Raw genomic sequence first — 19,427 nt, 5'->3', positions numbered from 1 at the left:
GGTTCACAAAGAACTCTGGTTAGTATGTGATTTATGGGTTGGAGAATAATAATTGTCTGAAGTCTCGCTGAAGGTAGGCTTCCAAAGCATTAATAATACATTAGCTAATGTTTCTTCCTTGGCATTGCCTATGCAAATTTCTGTTATCATAATAAAAATTACTGCTTATTTTAGATTGGAAATAGCTTTAGGTGAGAACATTTTATTTATTTATTTATTTTAATCAGATGTCTTGATTAAATACTAACTGCCAGTACCCTGATTAACTTTTAACCAGAGATTCTCCTTTAGACTCAGCTGGTACTGGTGAGAGAAGAAAAGGGAGAAACACAGCTTCCTTGGCTAGAAACAGAGAGGAGTTTTGTGTGTTTCTCTTTGGTAAGTGTGGTACAAGTCTCTTATGGCTGGAAACTTCAAACACTGGTATTAAATCTTAGTGGAGAATTTTTCATGAATTCATAGGATATATATAAGGTATGTTTATATATATATATATATATATATATATATATTGCCAAAATGTATTCATTTCAAAAAGCAAGCATAAGTGAAGATAATTTCATTCAAATGAATTACATTCTGACAGAGGTGAATGGCAATACTTATTGTCTGCCCAAAATAGTTTGATTGGACTTATGCTAGATAGGTTAGAAATTAACTTATCTGCTTGAAGTAATTTGGAACTGACTGAATCATTTCCTTTTTGAGATGATGATTTCACAGCAACAAGAGTATTAGAAATAGACCTTTACAAAATATCTAATGCATTAATTCATGGCAATGTATTCTTCATAATCATAACATGTCTTTCCTGATTCTTTCCTTTGGCTCCCTTGAGCGTGTATCTGTTGCGTTTCTGATAATATTTGCCTCCCTGAAATTTCCAAGGAAAAAGAGGATAAAACATTTGGTGATGTTGCTTTGTGGAATCTGCCTTCTGATGCAGTGACTTTTGCAGCAAATACAATGTACAGATGTGTTATGAAGAGTTTTAGAATACCACTTTTACGGGGAAGCAACAAGACAGTTCAGTTGTCTACCTGTGATTCAGAGTGGCCTTGCTGTGCATTTATGGCACAAGCTGCCCATGGGACCCATATGCAAATGAATATTTGATCGTTCTGTCTGGTGCCATCCAAAGCAGCTGAAAATAAATACCAGATGGATTGTCTTTCAAGCTTAGGCCAGCTAGCTTACGCTCTGAAGAATGCAAAATAAAAATGCTTTGCATTTTACACATATTTTGCTTAACTCTCATTGAATGTTTATTGCAATAAAGTAAATAATAACAATAATGATATGATTCATGCATGGGTTTTAATGAAAAAGACAAGAACAATAATAAATAATTGTGGAAAAGCTGTTGAAAATTATTAATAGAGATATGATATGCCATCAAAACCATTTTTCATACATGTTGTATGAATATATATGATATAAGATAATATGCTCAAAAATAAATGACTGAATAGCTTTTGGAATATATTACCTTGCTCATTTTCACTACCAGAAAATTTTCCAAACAGCAGAATTCTGACAACAGGACATGCACATTAGTGAGGTGACACAAGTTCTGCTGTATTGTTGCCTCTTACTGCAGAGACTGAAAAACTTGAAAATGCCCAGGAATATATGTTCTAAAAGTGCTGCCTTTTTTGCATAATACACAACACAGCACTATCTTACCATAAATAAATAAATATAATTACTTTTTTTTTTTTTAAATAAAACAACCAACAAAGAATCAAAAAAATTAAGTGTTGTCTCGCTGAGAGGTGGTGAGAAAGAGGGCAGAGACCATATGTGAAACCAGATCTACAAACTGACAAATCTTTCAGTGTTAGTCTGCAAGTGAAATATCTTTTTGTAAATTAATTAAATAGGATTATGCACTTTTCTGGCTAGCAATTGCAAGAAAATATTCCTCTCTTTTTTCAAGAGCTTTTATACTTTAAACAATTACTAGTCTTATTTTGAACGAAGCTTATGTTTAATATGCTATGTGTCATGAAAGAATTGTTTTATAGGCATATCACATTTTTTTCTATAAAATCTAAAATATTCTGATTTGACATGTCATATCAGACATTAGAATAGAACTTAGGGACTAGTATTCTGCCCAAAGTAGATGTTTAAACATATCCTTTTGACATTGCACTAGAAATAGCTAGGAAGTCACAAATATACTAAGTATTTTTTCTATGTCTCTTTATGATCGTATCTTTTATGTATTTTATGTAATGTTATGCTTATATAGATATTTGTTCTTGGATAAAAGTAATGTAGAGTCTTACCCCTAGCAGATGTCCAAAATTCATCTAATCAGGAAACAAGTTGCTAGGACATAAAAGGAGAGTCAATCTCTCATCTCCCTCACTGTTTACTATTTGATTATGGCAAAAGAATTAAGAACAAGAGTTATCCTGGTGAAAGAGAATTTTCTTGGCCTAGTATCATAATTTTTACACTTGTTACACTTGGATAGAAAGCCAACAGCAGCAAGAGTCTTTAGATATCAATATTCTGATAACTTTTTTTCTTTTGAGTGGGATTCTGGTAAGCTAGCAAGATGTTTTTATCACAGTTAAAAATATTTTGGAAATCAGAAACATCAAGATTTCTCTTTTATTTGCCTATATTTTCCCCTATACATGTATGTATGGAGTGCAGTTACAAATCTTTTCCGCAGAATTCCATCAGCCACGTGGTGTAATGTTTTTTAGATTGTATTTGTTGCAAGATTCCTCTCTAGATGTAAGTTCACAACAAGACCTTTACTGAGAAAGTCAAATTTGCCAAAAGGTTTGACATACAAAAACAATTAAGTTATAACAAACTTCATAATCTATTTACTAAGAATACTATCGATTCAAAAAATCTGAAATACATCTGACAAACTCAGCTACAGAAATATGCTTCACCGCAGTCCCAGTGGGTATAGCACTCATAGGGATACAGTATATGCTACAAATTCCTGACCCATAAAATTTAAGACAGTGGTGCACTTGGAAAGAGGAAAAGGAACTAGGAAAAGGACTTCTGAAACTTCCATTAACAATCTTTTTCACTGAAAATGCTTATGGAGTGGATTTTTATACCACAGTAGCAATGCACACTCTCTAACCAATCATTTGTAGTTTTTTCTTTCTCGAGCAGTTTAGATTCATTCCTGTCTGTCCATTTCACGTATAACAAAACCAAACACAAGCAGTTCCAATAGTTTTCCCTGATCTCTCTAAAAGCATTCTTTTTTTCCTAAAAGACATTCTTTTCATTTATTTATTTATTGACAGATCCATCTCAAGGAGCAGTATAATTAATTAAAGGCATGGTCATCACTGTGGAGGGCACAGAATACCCATGTGTGGCAGCTCATTTATCAAGTTCAGAAGGGACTTGTGCTTTTCTTCACTTTTTATTTTTATTTTTTATTTTTATTTTTTTCCCCACGTTTAGTAGTTTAAATCTTTGTGTCATTGAGATAGTCGTTAGACACCACATTTCAGCGTCTGGCAGGGAGGCACCTTCGTGGCTTCTTGCTCACCAAAAAAATACCCTCCCGGGCCCTGTGTCCGCACGGATCCGCCACCCGGGCGGGAGATGTGGCCGCGGCCACAGGCACCCGCCTCCTCCCGCAAAGTCAGCACAACCGGTGCCGAGCGGAGCCGCTGCCCCCTGCCAAGCGGCAGCACCCGGGCTCGCCCCCCGGACAGCTACCCCCGGACCCCCGCGGCCAGCAGGGCCGGGCTGGGGGCGGGCTGCGCGGCCGCGGCGCCGGGGGCGGTGTCCCCGCTCCGCTCCGCCCGCTGCCCCGCCCGCCGGGCCGCCGCCGGGAGGAGCGGTGCGGAGCGGAGCGGAGCGGTGCGGAGCCGGGGAGTGGCGGCGGAGCCTTACCCCGGCGGGCGGCCCCCGCCTGGCGCGGAGCGGGGCGGCGAGGAGCGGAGGGGAGCGGAGCGCGGCGGCTGCCGCTGCCTGGATGCCAGAGGCGCCTCCGGAGCCGGCGGCCGGCGGTACCCGGGAGGGCCCGGGGAAGGAGGAGGAGGAGGAGGCGGCAGAGGAGGAGGAGGAGGACTCCGGGCGCGGAGGGGAGGAAGCAGGCAGCGCTGGCCATGGCCTCCAACTTTAACGATATAGTCAAGCAGGGCTACGTGAAAATCCGCAGCAGGAAGCTGGGGGTGAGTGAGCTCTCCCTTCGCCTGCCTTGTCCGCCGTGGGGGCCTGGGGGGCGGCAGTGCCCCGGGCCGGGGCCGGCAGCACGGGGCGCGGCGACCTGCTGCTGCCCCTGCTGTCGCCGCTGCTGCTGCTGTTCCTCCTGTCGCCGCCTCTGCTGCTTGCACTTCTCTCCCTTCTGTAGGGGTCGGTGGGGATGCGCTGCCATTGCACATCGCAGGGAACCGGTTTCTCCCCACTCCCTGCCCGCCGCATCCCTCCGCGGCTCCTTCCTGGAGCACGGTCCGTGGGGAGCCTCGCACCGTCCCTTCGCCCGCCCGGCTCTCAAGGCTCGGGCCGGGCGAGCATCCATCCCTCCTCGGGAGTCCCTTCCCCCAGCTGCCCCTCTCCGTGATGCCTCCAGCAGAGGCTCTGGGGGAGGGAGAGGGAGGGAGGCGCAGGCAGGATCTGTAGAAACTTTGTGCACGGCTCCTTCCTCACCCCCACAACCCTCCCGTTTGGGGAAAGGGATGCCTTTGATCAGGGCGAGGGCTGGAAATACCGGAGGCTCATAGTGAAGCTAATAACTGAGGAAAGTGGGGAGGCTGGTGCCCAAGGACGTGGGGAGCTGGGGGTGGTTGGGCAGAGGGTGACAGCCAGCCGCAAAGATGCAAGAGGAGCTGTAGAAAGTGACAGCAGGCTGGCCTTGGTACCCACCAGGATGCTCAGGGAAGCCGAAGGTAACATCGCGTTCTCAGGCTGGCCATGGGCACTTTTGCTGATGGGGTACAGCAAGCCTTGGAAAGGCAGCAAAGTTGGAATAGAGTGCATGCGGCTAGGCAAGGGCCAGCATCTCCTAAACTTCAGGCGCTCCCAGGACTAAGCTGTCCGGGCTTTCTTCCGCTCTTTTGGGTGGCAAGAGAAGGCTCAGGGGAGATGGAAGCCCCAAGGCCTCTGCTGCCTTGCACAGCTGCTGATGTTCCCAGTAATCCCAAAAGACCTGGCTCTGTGTGGGCTGGGGATCAAACCTGGTGGAGAATGGATGGGGTATGTCTTTTGGGCTCTTCCTGTTTTATTTTCTCTGTGTGTGCAGAGAAGTGGAGGGTAAAAAGCACTTGCTTTGCCCTCCAGGAAGGTGGGCTGCCTCCCCCTGCTTTCCCAGTAGAGCAGGGGCCATGTGAAACCTTCGCCCTCTGTCTCCCCCACCCTGCCCCACAAGTCAAGCAGAGCAAGCTTATCACAGTGCTAATATTTATTTCCTCATCTCCACTCTCCTCCACAGATGCTGTGCTCTGCTTGCAGACACAGCATGCGGGATGGTGGGAGACTAATCATAAATTGACCTTTGGAGCGTTTCGCTGCCTTGGCAGGGTTGTTAATTCCAGAAGAACACTGAAGAGTTTGGTCCGAATCTTTAATAGTGTGAAGTCTGAATGTTTGAGGGAAGGTATAAATCCAAAGAGAATGGATGCTCCCATTAATGATTTTTCAACCCAAAAGTTGCTTTATGCATCAGAGTCATGCATTTGTTTATCTGAAGAAACAATTTTTAAGCCTTAGTTTGTTTCTGGCAGTCCTTTGCTTAACCTTTGCTCATTGTGTTTTTCCCCAGCTCAGTTGCTGGATGGGTCCAATACAAAGCAGTGGGATGATAGTTTCACATCACCTTGGTGTTTGTAGTTGAAGGCAGCTGATCTATTTGATTTGCAACTCTGTATTTGAAGGTGTCTCAGAGTCCTTTAAATGTGAAATGGTGTATATGCATATCTCTATACATGCAAATACATATATACCTTTGCGTATAGCGTATATGCAACAAATGTGGAGTTCATATTACAGCAATTTTGGACAATATTTGCTGACTTCTGAAAATGAAATTGTGAAAGTACTGGTATTTCATTATGGCACAGCTTAAAGTAGCTTCAAGGCATACATCTGATTTTTGGGGGGCAGAACGAGTAACTGCATTTTTTGGAAGCAAATATTATTTATGGTCGAAAGGATTATTGTACTTTTGCACTAAAGATAGTGAAACAGTTTGTACAGTGTCTATGGAGAATGTTCTCCTATTGAAGAGGTGTGCGTGGGGTGACAATTCAGACCACAGCCTCAGGCAGGTGGTAGTATAAGCTTAAATATGACATATGGGGATGAATAAATCTATTAAGTACAATATAAAATGGATTGTGTTTTATAGAAAATAGCATCAAATTCAAATGAGATGTGATGGTTGAAAGGTATGAATATGTGTGTATATATCCATAGCTAATTGGATTCTGGTGACTGAATTTCTAAATTAATGCATTTTTTATTCACCAAGTGAATAAAAGTGAATTAAAGGTTTGTATTTTTCCCCTTAAATCTGTCTCCTAGTCCAGACCTTAATGAATTACACTAGAGCTGTCATAATGTAGGTGAATGCATCAGCTTTCATGGATATAAATGTCTGTTAACGAATATTTTTAACCTCCAGAAAATATTAAAAGTGGGGAAGGGAGTTATGGGTTCTGCAAATTAAGGATAAGATCACTTAGTAAATACACTTATATCTCTTGCTGGTTATGTTTTATTCTTATACACTGGGAGTTATTGATTTTATTTTTTTTTTGTCATAATAGTCTACATTCTATGAATATTTTGATGTCTCCTGAAAAGTAGATTAGAAATTAGAGAGCCAAGGTGACTAATGCCAATTGTAGTGCTATACTTGGGCAATAAAACTAATTCTAACCTTTAGGATGGTAGCCAACTCATGATGGAAATTCTTCCAGTGCAGCTTTTATTCTGTCGCGTTTTGTGACTGAGGGAGCCCTGGCTGGGAATCAAAGGGAAAATACTTCAGTATAATGTAGCCTGTGAAGTTTTAGGTACAACTGAGTGACATAATACTGTAGAGCAAAAGCAGATAGTGTATTTCTTTTTTTTTTTTTTTTTTTTGTCTTGGGGTGAATTTTCAGATAGGATTTTATTTCCCCAAAATTTATTTTTCAAAAACCTTAGTTGTTAGGCTTCTTCTGTGTGCCTCCCTTTATTGATTTTTTTACTTTGTAAAATAGAAACTCTTCATAAGTTTTTTGTTTGTTTTGTTTTTATTATTAAGATGTCACACATTTACTTTTGATTTATTATGGCTATGATTTTCAGTAAGTTCACTTGTTACCCTGGATACCTACTCCCTACATATACTCAAATTAGATTCATACTATGAGCAAGTGCTGCCTCCAGTCATGGAGGATGGACAAATGTCCATTCTGAATCGAGCAGTCAGGACTTGGAGCTATTTAAGATTAACATCTTAATGTACTGCTGTATATTTTCTGACAGTCTGGCATTTTCCGGCAGACCCCGTTATTTCGATATTTTTACATTGTTTCTTTCAATTTAGGGTTGGATACTCAGCACATCAAAATGAGGAGCTTTACCAGCCTCTGTTATTGTTAGAAGCTGACATCTACCTCCTCTGGGAATATCATGGTTTCTGCTGTGGAAGTATTAGGCCACGAAGAAATATCCAGTCGGTTAGACAATTTAGATTATCTCCTTACTTTTGTTAAGCATGGGCTGTGTATAAAATAGCTCTATGGTGCCTTCATTAAGTTACTTCAGTATGTACTGAAGCCTACATAATGTTCCCTCTCACGTGTATACTTGCAATGGCTCTATGAAGATGTCATGTATCCCTGAAATTTAGAAATTGTAGTCAGTGAGGATGGCTGTAATTAAAACATCTTAAGAGCTAGTTTCCTTGTAGCCTAAAATATGTCTTTCTTTTCAGTATTCTGGCATTCCTGTGCTGTTTGATGTTTTGCTTTTCTCTAATATTACATAAAGGAAATACCTCATTCTTGCAGCCATTACATTTGACCTGTGTGACCCTCTTTTGAAATAAATTTGATTGTAATGTGGTGTGCTGTTTAGATCAGAATAGGTCATTTGTGTAGTGTGGAGTAGGACTGTGCTGCCTTTGTTCTTTTGGAGTCTTTCATAGTTGTGTTACATTAAAATTCATATGACACAATTTTATACTGTGCTGGCTGTGCTCATAGCTGAAACTTTCCTGTAGCAGATTGGAATCCCTTTGTTGTCTCCTAATAAACTAAGTTGCAAGGATTTCATGCCTAGCTGAAGTGCTGTTTCTTAGAAGGAAAAATAATTTGATGTCACGTTAGGAAGTCTAATTAAAAATGAGTGTTGTGTCACTTTGGTAGTCTTGTTTTGACCCAAATCAACCTTCAAAGTCACAATCTTTTTGTTTGTTTGCTTTCTCCTTATTTTTGGCACTCCTTGACTACAGAACAAAAGAATCCCATCTAATGGAAATTTTTACTGAGTTGGTGAATAAATCCTGTTTTTTATGTATTTCCACATACCGAGTAGAATTATTTCTTCATTGGTTCAACTTATACTCTGCTTCTGCTATCCAAAGAGAAAATTGTACCTGCCAGTCAGTCTTGTTTGAGTAATAAATAACAGGATGCTGTTAGTCATCAAATGAAAAGTTTTACTGTATAAACTCCCCCGCTTTTAACTATAATTTTAAGTCATTATAGGTAGCTTTCTGGAGAGAAGCATAGTGTTTTTCCTTCTGCTGGTAACACTGATTGGCTGAAGACAGGGTTAACAATGTTACAGACATGAACCTCTGACTGCTGCTTAGTTCCTTTTGAGCGCAGTATGTATTTTACAAAATCCTAACATTTAATTGATAATATGTAATATTGATAATAATAATTGATAGGGTGAAGAAAGTGAAGGGATCTGCAAGGACAATCTGTGCCCTAAGTTTGAGGTTATGTTGATTGATGACAGTGGCTTTGCAAGTGGGTCATGATGAATACAGGAGACAGAGCAAGGGTTCTTCATGTTCTCTTCTGCTATAACAACTATAAGACAAACAAACAAATGGAAAAGCCCAAGCAAAGAGTGCAGCCTGGAATGGATATCCTTTCCATAGATTATTTTATATTATTATCTATGGCAAATCTGCTTACCCTTTTTGAAGGCACTGAGAATGGCATTTATAACTACATCATAATATGTGACCTAAACTATGCATTACATCTCATAGCATGAAAATAATTCAAATGAGACTTTAAGAACTTAATTCCTATTTATTATGAATTTATTTTAATTTCAGTAAAGCTCCAGACCTACAGGATTTCGATGCAAGATTCCTTCTATGTAAAGGAGTTCATTTTTCATGCTAGTTCTAGACAACCTAAGATAAGGAATTAAAAGGATTTCACTGTAATCCATTAAGGACGCTAGTCACACTTACTACTTAATACTGAAAGTATCATTTTAAATGCCAATAATTACTGCTTTCAATACTTTTTTGTGCTATAGTTACATGATTGGTTTTGCAGAATTAAATAGAAAATATATGGATTTCCAATTAGGTTATTATGGAAAGAACAGTCATTTTGAACTTTGGACCAGTTCTTATTGATTAAGCATATTGTGTAGCAAATTGAAAGAAATATCTTGCGGCATTGTAAACAAGGACAAAAAGTCCAACAATTTTTTATGCTAATGTTTGTGTTTAAAGAAACTTATGAGTCAGACTTGTATTAAGTGCTTCTGAGTTGCTGTTTCCCAATTGCTTTTCTTGATGTGCTTTTTCACTTAATTCTCAAGAGGTCTGATAGCCAAATATCTGTAAATTTCATAATGGATGGGCAATTATTTAAACGGACAAATAGTTTCTCCGTGGCAGATAGCATATTGCTTCCTTGTTATCAATGGATTATAAATGCTTCTATTTTTACTCTTGTGTGTAATACCATTAGCCTCAGTGAGATTATACCTTAGCTGTATGAAGACTACGAGATGAAGTGTTTGTAGACTTAGCAAGGAAGGAAGGTCGAGGTGGTCACATTTTGTTTAGATTTTGTATCTCTTGGGAGATTATAGCCTTTTTTTTCCTTTTTTTTTTTTTTTCCTTTTTTCTTTTTTTTTTTTTTTTTTTTTTTAGTAGTCTATCATTTTTGTCCTATGGAAGACATTAAAGACCTGATCAAAGACCCTGAAGTTAATTTAAAGAAACCCATTAACTTCTGTGGCTTTAGTTCAGAATCCAAGAGGGAATGTTAGCTGGATACATACAACACACATTTTCTTGTTATAAAATGCCCTTCAAATCCTGCTCAAATGAGTTGTCCTTTCTCAAATCAGTAATTATGGAAGGAACATTCTCTATGAATCCTGGAAATACACAAGGAATTATTCATGTCATTACAGTAGTGAGTTTTCTTCCTTTTTTTTTTTTTTAAATAATCTTGCTTCAAATCATTCATTCAGATTTTTGCAAGCAGTGCAAAATGTTTTATAGCAGTTGCCTAGCAACAACATACTCAGGCAACAGCATATGTGAATCAGTTGTTAGTTATACATTATATATATATAGCTATATAGGGAGAATACATTTTAGATAAGTACTAATGAGAAATGTCTGGAAAAAGAAAAAAGCATACTATGAAACACTGTTAATTATTTTAAAGACAGATAAAGGTTTTTGTATCTATCATAGCCTCAAAAGTTTGTCTTATAGGTTGTGTAAAAGATCTGCTGGTTGAACTGCTTTTCACAGATGTCATGATATAGTTAATATGCAGTCATAGCAAGCAATTCTTTGTTGAAGGTGAAAAATATGTATGGATGCTGATTTATATCCCTCACTGTTCTTTAAATTAATAATGTGTTCTCAAATAAAAACTTTACTGTATGCTGTAACCTTTCAACTGTGTTACATTTAAAATAATACTTGCAAAAGCTGTGCTACGTTTTGTATTTTTAATCTCTTCAATTTGCATTGCAGCTTTAAGATTCAGAAAGATACTGGTGTTGTATTTTAATTGTCATTTTGTTGAATTTTTTTTTTTCTGGATAAAATATATAGTTCAACTGTAAACACTGGGAAATTTCTGTACTGATGTCAACAAAGGTAAATAAGGAGATCTTTAAATTTTACGGAGAAAGTTTGTTTACAATAGGACAAATTTGCAAATGTAGAAGCTGAGAGAAAGCAGGGTTTACTCTTTCTTAACACTTTCCTATCACATAAATGCCTTTTGTTTTAATGTTATTTATAAATTAATGTTACTTCCAGAATATTCAGAATATATGCCCATGCATCATATCTGAGAAGGAAATTTGTGTATTTAGTGAAGCTAGTAAGTGATTTTTAGAACTGAAAGCCTTGTACAATTTGAGATTTCCAAATACTGAAACTTTCAGATGGTATGAAAATTGAATCTGCTGACTGCAGGAATACTTTCACTGATTAGGGTAGGCAGTCTTTCTCAAAAAGCTGGGACTAGAACTGTGAAGAGTTTTGCAGATGAATTGAGTTCTGAGTGAGAATGAATATTGAGTTCTACTTAGAAATTATGGAAGAAAAAATTATGCAATTTGTAACGTTCTTATGAAATATCTTTCTTTCCAGTGAACCCTACTACCAAATAAGTCTTACGTATTGCATCTTTTTAATAATAGTAATATGTCAAGTGATGTTGCTGTCCTACTGAGAGGTCACAAGATCATACAAATGGAGCCTCATTGTATGTAAAGTGTGTAAAATCTTTTAAAAGATTTTAAAAGATTGCTTTTCTCTCTGTTGTTCAGCTGCCTCACTGGCCCTCATCATCCTGTTTACCTGGATGGAAGTTTGAGAAGTTTTGGTGTTGGTCAGGTATTAAAAACAGAGCATTTTCTCCAGCACCTGGAGAAAAAAAGATACAGACTACTGTGCTGGGTCTGGCTGGGATGGAGTTAACTTTCCGTGCAGCAGCCCATACAGTACTGTGCTCTGCACTTGTAGCCAGAACAGCATTGGTATCACACCAGTGTTTTGTTTTTTGCTGCACAATACTAGCACAGCATCAGGACTCCCTCCGACCCCCCAAAAGCCATAAGGCTGAGGGTTGGCCAGAGATGAGGAGGGGACTAAGGCAGCTGACCTAAACCAACCAAAGGGATATTCCATACCATGTGTCACACTCAGCAATAAAAGGTGTGGAAGGGGAAGGAGAGGGAGGTCTCTTGTGGAAGAGTCTGTCCTTCTGAACAACCGCTACACATATTGAGGCCCTGCTTCCTCATGGCTGAACATCATTTGTTGATGGGAAATAGAGTAATTGCTTTTCTCTCTCTCTGTGCTTCCGCATGGCCTTCGCTTGGTGTTTTTTTTTGTTTGTTTGTTTGTTTGTTTTTGTTTTTTTTTTGTTATGTTTGTATTTCCCCCTCTTTCTCTTCCCTTTAATTAAATCATCCTTATCTCAAACCTTGAGCCCTTTGTGTCATATTTTCTTCCCCTTCCTCTTTGAGAGAGCAGCTGTGTTGGAGTTTAGCTGCCCACTGGAGTAAAAACACAACTACCTTCCTCCTGAAGGTACAACTCTTCAGTTTGTTTCTCTAAGTTTTTCATTACAAAAAGAAATACTAGCAAAGTTTAATATCAAAGGTTTTTCATTATGGTATAAACAAACTAGAACCAATACTGAGCAGGAAGCTCATCTTAGTTCTAATGCTTTCTGCTCTTTGTTATTGTGGTATATTTTTTTAGACATTGTTGCTCCAAGGTACTCTGTGCTCGGATGCAGTTGGTGCATTCTCTGTTTTTATGAATTATTTTTTTTTTTCCAACAAAAAGAAAATAATGTATGAAGTCAGACAAAATAATAACAAAAAAAGAGTTTTCTGAAGAAGTAGTCATAATTATTGTTTTCATCTCCTGGAAAGAGGAAACTACATTTGTGGATGGCATCTAGGTATTTATGATAATTTATTATAACTACTATTTTTATTTATCTAACTAGTTGTAGAGAATACAGTCTGATAAAGTGTTTACTTGATATAGTAAATGTATTATCTAGCTCAAGTGTGATGAGAGAATCAGAAAAAATACAATATGTGAGGCCTCACTAAGGAAGGAGAAAACTTCCATTTTAACTGTAGTTGAAATGCTAAATTATTAATCACTAGGTTAGTATGCTAATAATAAGGTACTTTCAGATAAAATCATTTTGCTGATGGAAAGTAATTTTTGTTGATGTAGTTAGAATAGTAGTCTTTCTCCGAATGATAATTATTTGTCTTCTTGAAACTGTACTTTCAAACTGTTCCTATGAATACCTCAGCAAGATGAGCTTTCCCTATGAGAACAGAAAAAGAACTGTGTTTTTGATACCATAAAAGCAAGCTATAGCTGTTCAGTTCATTGTCCTTTCAGTTGCTAAACACGATCAGATCACTCTGAGTTCTGTAGCAGGCAATGAAGGTCCTCAGCTTCTCATGGAGTATAATTCTTAATTAATGTAAATTTTGCTATTGATTACATGAAGCAAAATACATTAGTCATATTTTGTATTCTAATATTAATGATTGTTGCTTTTAAGTTGCTTACTTAAAACAGTGTTTACTTACTGACTAAGGAAGATTGACTTTTCACTTGGGATGACTTATGTTTCTTATCTGAGAATAGATTTCTTGACTTATGAGTATCAAAGATGTATTTAATGCTAGTATTATTACTCTAAGATACATTTTTTTGAACTCCATCTATATATATTGTCACTGATAATACTAAAAAGATTGAGACTTATAAGGATGCAAGTGGAAGAAGAAAAACTTCTTATAAGCAAGCTGTTTTTTGCTTTTCAGGAGACTTTTTTTTATCTATATATGCATATAATATATATTATATTATAAAAGAACAACATTATTATATAAAAGAACAACAATATCCTAACATAAGGATATATAAGGGTAATTTTCCGTAATTGTAGCAAGAAGTGTAGTAAATAATATTTTTTTCTGTAGTTGTTGTATCTAAAATTGCAGTAGAGCTCTTTGGAGTTCTTTGCACTGTTAATGAAATAACCTCTTTCTAGAAAACATACCTTCATGCTTACACATTGGATTGTGTGTGAGAGGAGTTAAATTTTAGTCTTTTTCAGAGATATGATTTGTAATCTTGAGCACTTTGATTCATTCCAGCCTTATTCTCAATTATACTAAGCCATGTGTACACTGCATACATTAAATTTAAACCTGAATTAAGGCCCCTGACATTGCCAGCAGAGTGAAGAATCCTATTAGTGTAAATGGGAAACAGGCTTTCTGTGCTTAAGTTTTCTATCTGTAAAATGAATATAATTTCTCTTCTTCCACCACTTCTTTATTTTGTTGCTTAACTTATAAACTCTTGATAGATCTTATTTATATATGTAGATTGGCACACGCTGATCATGGCAAAAAAATGTTTGATGTTACCATGATATAGAAAATGTCAGAATAACTTAAAATTTATTTTTAATAGTGTGAGTCACAATGACAGAACGGTTGAGGTTGGAAAGGAACTCTGGAGGTCATCTGGTTCAACCCCCTGCTCATGCAGGAGCACTTTTGGTTTGAAAATATATTTATTCTTCTTTAAAATGGCTCTTTTTACAGTCAGGATTTGTTCAAGTGGCTGTGTTTTTTGTTTGTTTTTAGTACGTGTATATTTTTTTCCTCAGATCTTGTTGATACAAGACATTGCTCATCAATTTTCATCTTAGAACCAGGTGTCAATGACAGCAAGGCAAGGAGGTCTAAAGCTGATAACTCCAATAGGAATTCTGTCTCTTGATTTATTTGACACACAGTTGTAGCACAAATTCTGAAGTCCTGGATGGTTTCACTTTTAAAGGTGGATATCACTGAAAATGTTAAAGGCACAATTATTCACATGTTAACTGGCAGAATAATTCTGCAAGCTGAATCTAGTCCATGAAGCAATTCCATAACTGCTAGGGTTACTGATCTGCAATTGCAAATGTAAATGTCTGACCTCAGACATAAACAAATAAGCAATATTTGTTAAATTTATATGACACACAATGGAACAGCCTCATTTAAAGGTGGGGTTAACAGTATTCCTACATTATCTTTTTCCTTTGTTAGTGCAGTGGTCAGACATTAGATACAGAGATTTTCTCATCTCTAAATTTTATTAGTTGCAAGTTTTTCCACAAAGCAGTTTGAAAAAATTATGTGAAGGCTTATTAAGGCTTGTGTGAAGCTTTCTACTTAACAATACTAATACCTAAACTAAATTGTAAATTTCACCCATAAATATCTTGGAGCTCAGCACAGGGAGATTATATTTGTATATTGCACAGAGGTAGGTCTGTGGGACTACATGCAGTTGGTGGGATGAATCAGTTGAGTCTACTTGCAGAAGTGCCAAATACTTTGACTCTGAGGAAATCTATCTACACAATTACACAATAAAAAAAGCAATCGCAGAATTGTTTAATGAAAACAAATGCACAAGAGATTAAAAAAAAAAAGTTGTTCATCCAGAATAGTAATGCCAACGTGAGCCCTTCCAAAAGAAGTGTTGTAATAGCCAGTGTTATCAGGGTACTGGTTTGCCTTTAATCAAAAAAAAAAATATATATATATATATATATATCTTTCTTTAGCCTGAAATCCCTGAAAGAGTTGTATTCTCTTCAGTAGGTCTTAGCTCAAAGCAAAAGATTGAAAGGATACTAGGTAGCTTTGGCTAATATGGTGTGTGTTGATTGAATATGCTCTTAGGTTATGCAGTGTCATCACAACTAGGTAGTAAGGTATTTAATGAAACCCAGTTCATTCATCTTATCACATTTTTCCAGTTTTTGAATAATCCTGATTTTTTAAAAATTTTATTTTTTAAATAATGAAAATTCTAATGTAGACCCATTCTAGGGTAGAGTAACAGAAAGGAAAATGTTAAAAATAGGCAAAAAGCCTTCTTTTTGCTGTAAAACAAATATGTAGTTGAACTAGATCAGTTGTTTCTGGCATGTGTAATTCTTTCATTAAATCTCATTATTCTGTATAGGTGCACTTTTAATTGCTTCTAGCAAGTGGTAAGATCAAACTTTTTTGCATGAAAAGCTGTGCAATGGGAAACAAAATCTCTGCAGTAAATCTATATTTACATCTAAAACTTAGCAAGGGTGAATTAATGAAAGTGAGATTTACAAAACATAGAGTAAAAAAAAATTTAAGATGTGACTAGACCAGAATTTCTGACAGCAGTTATTTCTGATAATGACCTGTAGCAGAAGGAATAAGGAGCAACAGCAAGCAAGCTGACTTCTCTATTCTGATGTCTTGGAAGAAAAATAGGAATAGAATTATTTTTATGGTTTCAGGGTCATTAGTAAAGTTAAAGATTCTGCAGTTTCTAGAAGACAAAGTGGGTAAGTTAATGCAGAGACTGGATTTCTAGAAAAAAAGCCATTGCATGGTACAGGACTTGTGCAAGACCCAGAGGCTGAACAGGGTATTGTGAGATCACTGAAGATTTAGGTTATTGGAAGAATTAGCTCTGAATGTCTGTGAAGACATTCATTAGAGATGAATGTTTTCAAACACTTCTTAATCATTTGGGATTAAGATAAAGCTCACTTTTACAATTTGTAAGTATTAGGTAATACCTTAGCAGAAAATATTGGTTATACCATCAAATTGTGAGGTGCTTTCAAGGCTGAAGCCACACAGTGAGACACAGGGAGGAATTGGTGGAGAAGCTGTGGAATAATTAGATAAGATTTATGGTCAATGAGTGGAAAATTTACGTTGCTGGGCCTCATACTGTACTTATGTGAGGATAAATGTTAGTCTAACAGCTTTCATACGATAATGTACCTACAGCATTTGGATGTATTTGGATGGATTTATTTTATTTTATTTTAATTTTATTTTTTTGTATTTTATTTTATTATTATTTTTTTTTTACTGGAAAAGAAAATATACACATTTGTATCTATTTGTATCTAGATATTAAAATATTTTTAAAATGTGTTATTAAGACACAATCATACCAAAATGAATTTTTTGTCCTTGGTGAACCCAGAGGCTAGATACATTTCAAAATGTTTCTGGAACTGTATTTTTGAGAACTCTTGATGTCAGAAAATAATTTTTGCCTGTGATCTTTTCTTTTTGCCTCTGAACAAATAAATCAGTCATATCTGCAGTTTCTATGTAATAGTATTCCAAAAATTATACTCATTTTTTCTAAAAAGAAATATTCCAGGTGAATGTCTCCTCCACTGCAATATGAAAAAAATTGAGTTTAAAATCGTAGTGAGATGATACCTGTTCTTCAAAATTCTTTTCCTTTTTTTTTTTTTTTCCTCCACCTCTGTCTAACCTGAAACATTACTTAGACCAGCCTGTATAATAATAATTGATCTTCTTATAGCAATACTAAAAATTTTCTGTAATCAGGAAATTACACAAACAAACACACTTCTAAATATACTTAACTGATTTACTTGTACCAATTTAAAAGGCTTCAGCTAATGGGCCAAACGTACTTGTGAATAGAAAAACATATGTAGAAGAAGCCTCCTTCAGTTTATGTCAGGATTTCCTGTCCAGGAGAATGTAAGAAGTTGTAAATGATGCTCATTTTTATTGACCTGAACTAACCCACAGCTGTGCTCTCGCTGATACTCATGGATGACCTGAGTTAAACCAAGAGATTTGGAGTGGGAAATGTTACTTTCTGCTTCTTTGAAGTCAACTTTAGAGAACTATAAAGCAAAACTGCTCCCTGCGTAACTCTTAGGATGGTCACGACTGAAATAGTGAAAATGGAAAAAGCTAAATGAGCGATATCTGATCATGTAGAGTTCATTAATTCTTGCTTATCAATTATATCTCTTTGGGAAATTAGGTTTGCAGTGATACTTACACACCAATAGAGGAAAGGCATTTGAGAAAAAGGGCCAAATCTGCCCTCGACTGTGCAAGTATCCCTGAAAGTGTTGCAGGTTGTATGTGCCAGCCACAGGGTTTACCACAGAGGTGAAAGTTTTGGTCAATTTTTATTCAATCCTTTGCTGCAGCCATTTCATAAAGTTCTATCAGTCCCAGAAAATGTCGTTATAAATTAAACTGAACAGAGCAGTTCATCATTTTCAATATTCTCTTTCTAAATAAGTAGATAACTATTTTTAAGAAATTATTACTAAATGAGATTTTTGGGGGATTTTTTTTTTTTTTTTGGTAATGAATCAGGAGGGTTGAAAAACTTAATTTCTGAAAAAAAAAATAAATTGAAATGCTTGTGTGATATATTGTCCTCAGAACGAGATGCTATAGGCATAGGCCTTTAATCCCTGTGCCCTAGTTACAGCAATTAGGGTTCATGAAATATAAATTTAATTGCATAAACATCCTGATTTCTTTTTTCTTGTGTTTCAAAATCAGTCTGAAATATTAATGATCACATTAAATGCACTCTATTATATGAATTGCTGTTAATACTGCATTCTAGTTATCCTCATAGGTGCAGTGAATGACATTTTCTAACATTTAACATGTACTCTCCTGTTGAAGGAAATTTGACTTTTATAATATGGTTTCTTGTAGGCCTGTCTCTTTACCTGCATTTAAATAAAAGTGCTGAAGATGTTTAACTTTCTGGAAGACCACATTTTTGAATTGTTCATGATTTATAGTACAACACGATGCTGAGGAGAATGGAAATGCCAGACAAAGTTGTGGTTCCTTCCTGGAAGAGCTGAAAAGAGCTGAAAATGTTAATCTGAAATGTTAAAGCTCTCCAAAGCCTGATGTTATTTTTTTTCACTGAAAGATTTGTCTCCATCTAAATTTACCAGCCATTTCTGCCTATCATGTCTTTGTAGATGTATTTCTAAAGCTTAATTATAAAAGTTCCTTTCTCCCCTCAGATTGGTGAATAAACAGCCACTGATGTGAATCAAGTCATCATCAGAGCATTTGCATTGCATTACATGATTTTGTTGGGATCAGGGAAGGCACTTGTAAGGTATGAGGGTACAAGTAGAGGTGGAAAATGTGTGGTTTTTTTTGTTTTTTTTTTTTAGATATTTGAAAGCTGAAGGCAATAAAAGCATATTTTTTTTATTTTTTTTCTTTTGTTTGTTTTTTAAGTTGTTTGTATATCAACAGGTATTGTGATGGATAGATTGCACATCACTTATATAAACACTGAAAGCTCCCAAATGAAAAATTCACAGCCTTGGGAGGGGGCTTGTTTTGTTTTTTTAAGGCCAAGGCATATGTCACTATAAAACAACTATATCTACTTTAATGTGGTCATGGATGAGGCACTTAGCTGTTCTTCTGCAAGAGGAATGAGTTAATAAACCCAGCGCACAATCTGTTTCTGCTGTAGCTCTTGGCACACAGCAGCCCTAATTGGTTGAAGCTATTGAGGCCTTAATTGCTGATTTTGCAGTACTGCC

At 36.9% G+C, this 19,427-nt stretch overlaps 1 protein-coding gene across 2 annotated transcripts in view; it reads left to right on the top strand.

Moving 5' to 3' along the window:
- The first annotated feature begins 3,966 nt into the window (after window positions 1-3,966).
- The window catches only part of DOK6 (docking protein 6), a 245,595-nt gene continuing 230,134 nt past the window's right edge, over window positions 3,967-19,427 (top strand). For both annotated transcript variants that reach the window (XM_032182086.1, XM_032182085.1), the window contains exon 1: window positions 3,967-4,175. In XM_032182086.1, coding sequence (XP_032037977.1) covers window positions 4,110-4,175 — 66 coding nt within the window. In that variant the 5' untranslated portion in view covers window positions 3,967-4,109. The remainder of the gene's footprint in view (window positions 4,176-19,427) is intronic.

This window comes from Aythya fuligula, chromosome 2 (genome assembly GCF_009819795.1).
Source record: "Aythya fuligula isolate bAytFul2 chromosome 2, bAytFul2.pri, whole genome shotgun sequence".
Classification (NCBI taxonomy): domain Eukaryota; kingdom Metazoa; phylum Chordata; class Aves; order Anseriformes; family Anatidae; genus Aythya; species Aythya fuligula.
This window is presented reverse-complemented; position numbering and strand designations above follow the sequence as displayed.